The sequence below is a fragment of the Sapajus apella genome, unplaced genomic scaffold (assembly GCF_009761245.1).
Source record: "Sapajus apella isolate SASKATOON/1434 unplaced genomic scaffold, GSC_monkey_1.0 scaffold103, whole genome shotgun sequence".
NCBI lineage: Eukaryota > Metazoa > Chordata > Mammalia > Primates > Cebidae > Sapajus > Sapajus apella.
Genome location: NW_022437043.1, coordinates 6955939 through 6968148, shown reverse-complemented (window position 1 = coordinate 6968148; position 12210 = coordinate 6955939). Strand labels below are relative to the sequence as shown.

The 12210-nt window shown below is 36.1% G+C and overlaps 1 protein-coding gene across 1 annotated transcript in view; it reads right to left on the bottom strand.

Moving 5' to 3' along the window:
- CCNB3 (cyclin B3) overlaps nt 1–12210 on the bottom strand; it is a 64119-nt gene that overhangs the window by 27429 nt on the left and 24480 nt on the right. The window contains exon 8 of the mRNA XM_032258542.1: nt 10997–11089. Within this exon, the coding sequence (XP_032114433.1) occupies nt 10997–11089 (93 nt within the window). The remainder of the gene's footprint in view (nt 1–10996; nt 11090–12210) is intronic.

The window sequence follows — 12210 nt, the reverse complement described above, 5'->3', positions numbered from 1 at the left end:
TCTTCACAGAACTGGAAAAAGCCACCTTAAACTTCATATGGAACCAAAAAAGAGCCCACATAGCCAAGATAAATCCTAAGCAAAAAGAACAAAACTGGAGGTATCACACTACCTGACTTCAAACTATACTACAAGTCTATAGTCATCAAAACAGCATGGCACTGGTACCAAAACAGAGATACAGACCAATGGAACAGAACAGAGGCAGCAGAAGTAATGTCACACATCTACAACCATCTAATCTTTGACAAAACAGACAAAAACAAGCAATGGGGAAAGGATTCCCTATTGAATAAATGGTGTTGGGAAAACTGGCTAGCCACGTGTTGAAAGCTGAAACTGGACCCCTTCCTTATACCTTACACAAAAATTAACTCCAGATGGATTAAAGATTTAAACATAAGACCTAACACCATAAAAACCCTAGGAGAAAGCCTAGGCGATACCATTCAGGACATAGGCATAGGCAAGGACTTCATGACTAAAACACCAAAAGCAATGGCAACAAAAGCCAAAATAGACAAATGGGATCTAATTAAACTTAAGAGCTTCTGCACAGCAAAGGAAACTATCATTAGAGTGAATGGGCAACCAACAGAATGGGAAAAAAAATTTGTAAGCTACCCATCTGACAAAGGGCTAATATCCAGAATCTACAAAGAACTTAAACAAATTTACAAGAAAAAAACAAACAACCTCATCAAAAAGTGGGCAAAGGATATGAACAGACACTTTTCAAAAGAAGACATTTATGAGGCCAACAAACATGAAAAAATGCTCATCATCACTGGTCACTAGAGAGATGCCATCTCATGCCAGTTAGAATGGTGATCACTTAAAAATCTGGAGACAACAGATGCTGGAGAAGATGTGGAGAAATAGGAATCATTTTTCCACATCCTCTCCAGCATCTTCAACCATTGTGGAAGACAGTGTAGTGATTCCTCAGGGATCTAGAAATAGAAATACCGTTTGACCCAGCAATCCTATTACTGGATATATACCTAAAGGATTATAAATCATTCTATTATAAAGACACATGTACATGTATGTTTATTGCGGCACTGTTCACAATAGCTGAGACTTGGAACCAACCCAAATGCACATCAATGATAGAGTGGATAAAGAAAATGTGGCACATATACACCATGGAATACTATGCAGCCATAAAAAAGGATGAGTTCACGTCTTTTGCAGGGACATGGATGAAGCTGGAAACCATCATTCTCAGCAAACTGACACAAGAACAGAAAACCAAACACCACACTGTCCTCATTCATAAGTGAGTGTTGAACAATGAGAACACATGGACACAGGGAGTGGAACATCACACACCGGGGTCTGTTGGTGGGGGGTGAAGGGAGGGATAGCAGGGGGTGGGGAGATTGGGGAGGGATAGGATTAGGAGAAGTGCCTAATGTGAGTGATGGGGGGATAAAGGCAGCAAACCACCATGGCATGTGTATACTTATGTAGCAATCCTGTAAGATCTGCACATGTACCCCAGAACTTAAAATATAATTTAAAAAATGGAAAATATAAACTACAAAAACGACTCAAGAAGACAAAGAAAGCCTTACTAGGCCAATAACCATTGTTATTAGAAAAATTTCTCAAAGACTCATACACGAAAAATGGCACTATACATTGATGGGTTCATGGACAATTTCTTCAAGCAAAATACAATTCCTGTGTTAAACTTAGTACTGTCGGAAAATTTCCCTAATTATGTGATAAAGCTAGAGTAACTCTTTATAAAGACCTTTATTAAATACTTACTACACTTAATGAAGACAGCAAACTTCACTAGAAACTTAAAAATGAATCTGATTTATGAGTAAAGTTGCAAAAATTCTAAACAAAGTATATGTGTATCAAGTCCAAGAGTAAATTAAACAAATCATAACTAACTTCAGCAAAGTAGATGAATATAAAATACAGAAAAAAATCAAGTTTTCCCAATATACTAGCAATAAATTTAAAAAGGGAAAAAGGAGAACACTCATAACATTTTTAAAAATTCTCAATACTCAAGAAAAACATTTTTTAAGTTAGTGGGACCAATATGAAGAAAATTTTTAAAAATTTAAAATTGTAAAAGACCTGGGAAGTAAACTGACACAACGTAACTGGCTTAGAAAGTTCAATATTATAAAAATCTGTGATTTTTTTTTCCTGAATTAATCCTACTAGGCTATTTTTAAAAACTTGACAAAATTATTCTTACAGCTCACCTGGAAGAATTAATGTGCAAGAACAACCAGGAATATTTTATAAAAGATGAGTAAAGAGGCAATAAATGTATTACGAAGCCATAATAATTTTTAAAAAGCCTACTACTGATACTAGAGTAGACAAATAGATCAGTGGAAGAGAACTGGAAAGGCCACAAACAAACTGAAGTATGTATGATAAAGGTATCATTTCAAACCAGTGGATAATGAAAATAAATGGTGTTGGAATAACCGGATAATCATTGGAAAAAGGTGTTTATATTCTGGCACCAAACAGACTAAGGATTTAAAAGTAGAAATGAAACTATAAATATTCTAGAAAAAATTTGGAGAAATATTTATAAAATTCTGGACTAATGACTTTCGTAAGCAAGACACAAATCTTAAAGATATAAGGGAAAGAAAACTGATAAACTTGACTACTTAAAATGTCAATTTTTGTGTCAGATGAGAACACGAGGACTAAGGGAGAGGAGCATGACACACTGGGGACAGTTGGGGGGGTAGGGGAGAGACAGTGGGGAGTGGGGAGGGATAACATGGGGAGAAAAGCCAGATATAATAGGCACCTAAAGTTAAATAAATAAATTTTTTTAAAATGCCAATTCTTCTGTACATCTAACTAAAATAACACATTAAAAATGTTCATTTATCAGATGGTAAAAAATATAAATTGTGTTGATAAGATTATGGGCAAATAAGCATTTTCATTCAGTAATGGTAAAAGCATAAATGGTCATGACATTTCAGAAGGATAGTTGTCAACATGTACAAAAATTTTTCATGTGCATGTTTTGATCTAATAATCCTATTCATAGTCATCTGTTCCAGCGAAAAAATAGTAAAATTATAAAAAAATGCACATATATGTATATTCACTACAGGTTTATTTCAAATAACAATATTTGAAAATAACCTAAATGTCCATTAATAGCAGGATGGGTATGACAGAAGAGAAATACCATACTGCAAACAAAATAGATGTAAAAATATGTCACGTTTACTGGAAAGATGTTTGCAATCATATAACCATTGCTATATGAGAATTGCTATATGAGAAAAAGGTCAGAAATAAATATAAAGAAGACATAATAATCCTAAATGTGTATGTTCCTAACAGAACTTCAAAAAACACAAAGCAAAAAATGACAAAACTTAGACAAATCCACAATTATAGTTGAAGACTTCAGTACTCCTCTCTCAGTAACAGAATTAGTACACAGAAAATCACTACGGATAATAAAGAAATTAAACCAAAAGCAAGAAAAAAGGAAACTATTTTTAAAACTATAAAATTTAGAGCAGATATAAGAATATTAAAACAGAAAAATAAAGAAAAATGGATGAAACCAAAATCTGTTTTTTTGGAAAGATGAATAAAATTAATAAACCTCTAGCAAGACTGATAAACAAAAAAGAGAGAAGACACAAATTACCAGTATCAAGAATGAAAGAGTGAACACTATGAACATCTATGCACATAAATTCAACAACTTAGATGGAAGGGACCAACTCCCTGAAAACCACAAAATACCAAAAGTCACCCAATATGAAATAGATAACTTAAATAACCTTATAACTATTAAATAAATGATATTCTTCACTGAAAACCATTTAGGAAAATAACCCTCCAGGCACTGATATTTTCACTTGCAAATTCTACCAAACATTTAAAGAAGAAATAACATTAATTCGACACATCTCTTCCAGAAAACAGAAGGGTGGGGTTATTTCCCAATTTACTTTACAAGATCACTATTATTCTGATACCAGAACAAAAACCAAAAAACAAAAGCCAACCAGAACACTACAAGCCAACATCCCAACATCCATCATAAACGTAGATGTAAAAATCCTCAAGAAAATATTGGCAAATAAAATCCAGCAATACATAAAAATAATATACCAGGACCAAAAGGGGTTTATCTCAAGAATATAAAAATAAGGTTGCTTCTATTTTTGAAGATCAATTGATATCTTACTACATTAGTCTAAATCCAAAAAAAAATTGTATCAATAGATTCAGGAAAAAAGCATTTGACAAAATCCAACATTTATTCATGATAAAAAATACATTACACAGCACCAAACTAGAAATAGAAAGTAACTTTCTCAACGTGATCAAAGGTATTTACAAAAATCCTACAGTTAAAATCACACTGATAGTTAAAGTCAATGCTTTCCTCCTAAGATCACGTGCAAGGCAAGGCTGCCCACTCTTACTGCTTCTATATCAATATCATAATGGAAGTCTCAGGCAGTATAATAAAACACGAAATAAAAAGCATGGAGATTAGAAAGGAAGAAATAAACTGTCCTTATTTGCAGATGACACAATTATCTATGTAGATAACCCCAAGAACTCTACAAAAAAGAACTCCTAAGACTGAGTTTTAGCAAAGTCACAGAATACAAGGCCAACACACAAATATCAATCATATTTCATACTGGCAATGTACAAATAGAAAGCTAAATTTAAAAAAAAAACATCATTTACAATAGCTTCAAGAAAAGAAAATATTTTTTATAAATCTAACAAAACATATATAGGATCTGTATGATGAGAAAAATAAATCAAAAAAAAAAAAAGAAAATTTAAATAAATGGGGAGACATACCATATCCTGGAAGATTCAACATAGTAAAGTGTCAATTCTATCCGAATTCACCTATAGATGGGTATTGGGGTTCCCCAAGGCCACCTCCAGCACAATGATTTCCTAGGAGAGCTCAGAGGACTTAGTATATAGTAATACTCATGACTATGATTTATTTCAGGGAAAGGATACAAAGTAAATCAGCAAAGGGATAAGAAGCATGGGGCAAAGTCTGGAAAAAGCCACAAGCAAGCTTCCAAGAGTCCTGTCAGTAGAGTCACTTCAGGATGCACTTGATTGCTCTAGCAACGAGTTCTGACAACAAATGGGAAGTACTGTCTACAAGAGAAGCTTACTATCACTCAGTGCCCAAAATTTTATTGGGAACTGGTCAAATAAACACTCTGTGCCTAGCATGTTCTGAAGTTCCAGACTCCCAAAAGGAAAGCAGGTGTCCAGCCTAAACTACATTGTTTGCATGAAGAGTTTAGGCATAGTAAGCCATGGTTATCATTCAGAGAAAGGTTTTTTTTTTTTTTTGGGTTTTTTTTTTTTGGTTTTTCATTTCTTTTTTTTTTTTTTTATTGCATTTCAGGTTTTGGGGTACATGTGAAGAACATGCAAGATTGTTGCATAGGTACACACGTGGAAATGTGATTTGCTGCCTTCCTCCCCATCACCTATATCTGGCATTTCTCCTTATGCTATCTCTCCCCAACTCCCCACCCCCCACTGTCCCTCCCCTATTTCCCCCCAACAGACCCCAGTGTGTAGTGCTCCCCTCCCTGTGTCCATGTGTTCTCATTGTTCAACACCCGCCTATGAGTGAGAACATGCGGTGTTTGATTTTCTGCTCTTGTGCCAGTTTGCTGAGAATGACGGTTTCCAGGTTCATCCATGTCCCTACAAAGGACACGAACTCATCGTTTTTGATGGCTGCATAATATTCCATGGTGTATATGTGCCACATTTTCCCTGTCCAGTCTATCATCGATGGGCATTTGGGTTGGTTCCAGGTCTTTGCTATTGTAAACAGTGCTGCAATGAACATTCGTGTGCATGTGTCCTTATAGTAGAACGATTTATAATCCTTTGGATATATACCCAGTAATGGGATTGCTGATTCAAATGGAATTTCTATTTCTAGGTCCTTGAGGAATCGCCACACTGTCTTCCACAATGGTTTAACTAATTTACACTCCCACCAACAGTGTAAAAGTGTTCCTATTTCTCCACATCCTCTCCAGCATCTGTTGTCTCCAGATTTTTTAATGATCGCCATTCTAACTGGCGTGAGATGGTATCTCAATGTAGTTTTGATTTGCATTTCTCTGATGACCAGTGATGATGAGCATTTTATCATATGTTTGTTGGCCTCAGAGAAAGTTTTATATCAGTGTAGGGACTGCTTACTGGCCAATTTTCCAGATTATCAGCCAAGGACCAACCTTGCAAACAGGCCTTTCTAGGGATAGCAGTATTGGGCCTATTATTTTAACTCTTTTGCATAAAATGTAACTCGATTCCAATCAAACTCCTAGAAATATTTTTAAGATATAAACTGATTCCAAAATTTATATAGAAAGGCAAAGGAACTAGAATAGCTAAAAGTTGTTAAAAAAAAAAAAGAATACAGTTGAAAATATCACAATAACCAGTTTTAAGACTAACTATATAGAAATAAAGACAGTGTGATATTGGTGAAGAAAGAGACACAGAGATCAAGGAAACAGGATATTGGTATAGACTCACAAAAACTGTTTTTAGCAAGGTACAAAAACAATCCTACACGTGGTGTTAAAAATTAGACATCCATATGCAAAAAAATGAACCTTGACCTAAACCTCACACCTTATACAAAAATTAACTAAAAATGGACTACAGAATTAATGTAACATGTAAAACTATAACCTTTTAGATAAAATATAGGAGACACGCCAAGCACAGTGGCTTATGCCTGTAATCCCAGCACTTTGGGAAGCTGAGGCAGGCAGATTACTTGAGGTCAGGAGTTCAAAACCAGCCTGGCCAACATGGTGAAACTCCGTCTCTACTAAAAATACAAAAATTAGCCAGGCATGGTGGTGAGCACCTGTAATCCCAGCTACTTGGAAGGCTGAGGCAGTAGAATCACTTGAACCCAGGATGCAGAGGTTACAGTGAGGCAAGACCATGCCATTTCACTCCAGCCTGGGCAACAAGAGAAAAACTTTGTCTCAAAAAAAATTATATTGTATACACACACACACACACACACACACACACACACACACACAGAGAGAGGGAGAGAGAGAGAGAGAGAGAGAGAGAGGGAGACTGTTCCTGACCTAGGTTTAGGCAAAGAGTTCTTAGAAGTAAGTACAATTGGCTGGGTGTGGTGACTCATGCCTGTAATCCCAGCACTTTGGGAGGCCAAGGCGGGTGGATCACGAGGTCAGGAGTTCAAGACCAACCTGGCCAAGAGGGTGAAACCCCATCTCTACTAAAAATACAAAAATTAGCCAGGCATGGTGATGACTGTCTATAATCCCAGCTACTCGGGAGGCTGAGGGAAGGAGAATTGCTTGAACCTGGGAGGCAGAGGTTGGGAGGTTGCAGTGAGCGGAGATCATGCCACTGTAATCCAGCCTGGGCAAAGAGCGAGACTCTGTCTCAAAAAAAAAAAAAAAAAAAAAAGTAAGTACAATCCATAAAGAAAGCATTGATAGACCAGACTTTATCAAAATTAAAAACTTTTGCTCTGGGAAAGACACTGGTAAGAGAAAGAAAACTACAGACTGAGAGGATATGCTTATAAATGACATATTCCACAAAGGATTTGTATCCAGAATATGTAAAGAGCTCTCATAACTTGATACTAAGAAAATGAACCACCCTATTTATAACTGGGCAAAAGACTTGAATAGATATTTCATCAAAGAGGATATATGCATGACAAGTATGGTTGTCAACATTATCAGCCCTTAAGGAAATAAAAATTAAAACTATGAGAAGATTCCTCTATACATCTATTAGATGGCTAAAATAATATACTAACAAAACCAAGTGCTGACAAGAATGCAGAGCAACCAGAACCCTCATGCATACGAGTGAGGATGCAAGATGTATGGCCACTCTGTGGCAATTTCTAATTAAGTTAAACATACACTTATCATATGTCCCAACAATCCCACTCCTGTGTGCTGACGTTAGAAATTAAAACATATATTCACATAAAAACCTGTATATTAATGTATATTTCTTTTCAAAAAATGGAAACAAACTAAATATCCGTCCACAGGAGAGTGGGTAAACTGTGATATATCCAAACCATAGAATACCACTCAGCAATAAAAAGAATGAACTAGTGATATCTGAAACAACTTGAATAAATCTTAAAGGCATCATGCTGAATGAAAGAAGCCATTCTCATAGGGTTACACACAACACAAATCATTTATACAATATGCTTGAAAGGGCAAAGAGATAGAGAATAGATCAGTGGTTTCCAGAAGTTAGGGGTAGGAGGTGGGTGTAACTCTAAAGGGATAACATACAGAAGTTTTTATGGAGTGGTCAAACTGTTCTATTTCCTAATCATAGTGGCAGTTACACAAATCTGTACATGTGTTAAAAATTCATAGAACTGTCACACTCTTCGGTATTTATCCCAGAGAAATAAAAACTATATTCACAAAGAAAACCCATATGCAAATATTCATAGTAGTTTTATCCTTAATGGCCAAAAACTAGTACAACCCAAATGTCCTTCAATAGGTGAACAGTTAAACATACCATATGTATTAGCCCATTTTCATACTTCTGTGAAGAAACACCCAAGACTGGGTAATTTATAAAGAAAAAGAGGTTTAATGGACTCACAGTTCCACATGGCAGTGGAGGCCTCACAATCATGGCAAAAGGTGAAGGAGGAGCAAAGGCACATCTTACATGGCAGCAGGCAAGAGAGTGCGTGCAGAAGAACTGCCTTTTATAAAACCATTGGATCTCATGAGACATATCCACTATCACAAGAACAGCATGGGAAAAGCCTGCCCCCATGATGCACTTACCTCCCACTGGGTCCCTCCCACAACACGTGGGGATTATGGGAGGTATAATTCAAGATGAGATTTGGGTGGGGACACAGCCAAACCATATTACCATGGTACATCCACACCATGGAATACTACTTAGCAACAAAAAGGAATTAACTATTCATACACACAACTTGGATGAATCTCGAGGGAATTATGGTGAGCAGTAAATATCAAGCTCGAAAGGCTATACACTGTATGATTCCATTAATATAACATTCATGACATAATGAAATTATAGAGATAGAAAACAAATAATTTGTCAGGGACAGGAAGGAGAGGGGAGGGAAATGGTTGTGGCTAAGAAAAAGTGGCATGAGGGATCCTTGTAGTGATGGAACAGTTCTGTGCCTTAACCATGGTAGTGATCACAAAATTTACACGTGAACAAATAGACTAAACATCTATTTACACATGTGATCAAATAGACTATACACACCCCCAAATAAGTGCATGTAAAATTGCTGAAATCTAAACAAAGTCTGTGGATTATAACAATGTTCATTTCCTAACTGTGACACTATACTACAGTTACGCCAGATGTTATTGTTGGGATAAATTAGGGTGAAGGGTACACAGGCTCTCTTTGTCTTTTTTTTCATTTCTTATGAATCAATTATTTCAAAACAAATATTAAAATTTTGTTGAACTACATATCCAAAAAGTCATTGTTGTTATTTGGTTATTTTAAAATATAAAAACCAAAGAATTATGAAAGCACTACATATAACTACAGTTATAAAAACAATATGATATTTTCTAGAACTGAGATTCGCTTTCAAGGAGTATACATTAATATAACTCGTGGAGCCTTATAAAAATATGTGTGCCTGGGACACATCACTACAATTCTGATTGGATAAGTCTGGGATAGGACCTGGGCATCTGATTCTGAGGTGCACCCCGAATGGATAAGCACTGCTTAAGATGGAAGGATAATATAGGCAAACAAATGAGAGCAGTGGTTTGGGGTTGCGGAATCACAGGTAATTATAATTTCTTACTTTGCTATAATATACATTTTTATGCAATAAAAATAACAAAAACTTTAAATAAAAAATATTTAGTTTGTCATTCCAACTGGCAGAGATACCTTTTCTCTGTAAGCCATTTATTTCCTATCCCTACTCCCAATTTCATGTCATCCAGGAATTTAATGAATACATTAAATTCCTCTGTTCTCATTTATATCACCAATGAGGATGCTAAGCAGAACAAAGTCCAATGGCAGTCACTAGAAATTTCTTTCCAACTTGGCAATGATAAGCAATCTTTGGGTTCTATTTCACTTAAGATCTACCCAAATTTTACTGTTATCTGATTTACTATTCTCTACCATTTTCATGCTTTGCTGATGTCCAAATATACTGTGTCTACTACAATTCCTTGGTCTTTCACTCCAAAATGAGCCTGAACCACTCCTCTGGTACTTAATAAAGGATATAAAACTATATTGTCTTTTCTTCTCAATTACATACTAAGACTGCTGGGCATAGACTGACCATGCTGTATGTTTCCTTGCAAACTCCATAGTGATTCATTCAATTCCATTCATTCAACAAATACTTACTGACCCCCTACTATATGGTATGTACTACAATGGGCTCTCCTTCCTTAATGTAAAATAATAATTAAGTATTCATAGCAGTATTCCCTCAATATCTAACCTTGGACAAACAGCTACCTGAAGGATGGTGCCACACTGTCCTTCCTATCATCCATTCCACCCAAAGCTTGAAAGACTTTGTCATCAACCCCAATCCAAATCACTAGATATACTTTTACATGGCTTTAAGAATGATAAAACAACCATACCATCACTGCCTTTTGTAGAAATAGTCTCTCCTTCCAATTAGTTCTCACAGTATTTTATCTGAAACATTCTTAGAGCACTTAGTATATTCTACTTTGTATTATACTTATTTGTCTGCATATCTTATGTTGCCTCCTACATCGTGAGCTCCTTGAGGGCAGGAACCATGGCTTATTCAACTCTGTAGACCCAGCACATTTTTACCATGTTTTTGGTTTGGCAGCCCTGAATGTAAAAGAGAATTGCTGCTCCTTAAGGCAAGATTTGTCAGGCTTACCTGCACCTCTACCAACCAGTCCACAAGAACAGCCCTCATGTTACCGGTGATTTCAATCTGCCTGTTCATGTAATCTGTAACTACAAACCGTTCCTGGAATCGATGAGAAAGAAATGTTAATAAACTCTTCTTGTAGTTCAAAATTGTAACTTAACAATTAACTTCTCCCTCATGATTCTAATTCCTCATTTTCAACTGGTATTAGATAGGAACAGATCAAAGTATCCTTTTCCAGGCAAGTTGCAATTATCCTTTGGGAAACAGACACATGTAATATTCAAGTGTCAGAGTGGATATTGAGGAGTCCAGGGGGAATAAGGGTGGAAACACATCTATAGCTGTAGACCAATGCCATAAAGTTTCTGCCCCTTCTTTGGAATTCAATCTAAAGCACAATACCACACTATGTAGAGCACTGCTTCTCAAACTTTAACACATATGCACTACTTGGGGATCATGTAAAACTTCAGATTCTGATTTAGAAGGTCTGGGATGGGGCTGGGTTTCTGCATTTCTAACAAGATCTCAAGTGAAACTGATACTGCTGAACCAAGGCTCACACTTTTAATATAACAAAGGTGTCTCTTACTTAGAGTATGCCAGAAAAAGTGTGGGCTTTGGAGTCAGTTAATCAATTTCACTCTCTCTACAAAGAGGATAGGTGGATCTGTAGGTGGATTTCCATCCACCCACCCTCTTACATATGACCTGCTAAAAATTCCACTTGGTAGATGATCTTCGTCTCATCTATTCCGTTTAGAGAGAGAGAGAGAAGAAACTTTGGAACTGATGAATATTAGTGGTAAAGGAGACTGGCAGATTTCAAAAGAGAAAGAAAAACTTCACCAGGTTGGAGAGCTGAAACAAAGATATAATTTTGCATACAATGCCAGAAACATGCATAGGGAAGGAAAGGAAAAATATCTCTAAGAACAGCCACTCAGAGACTATTTGACCATTTTTGTGTCTAAGACTGTCTTCTTACAGCAATTAGACGTGCAGGATTATGGTCTTCAAGGTAATCAGACTTTAGCCCATATCCCAGCTTTACCATATACCACTTAAATGACTCTCGGCAGTCTCCCCTATCTGTAACATCTACCATCGTGAAGTTACTGAGAGAATTAAGATAATATCTACAAATCTGTTAGTACAATGTCCAACTCATAGTAAGCTACCAATATGTTCGTTGTTGCTATTATTATTTTTATCAT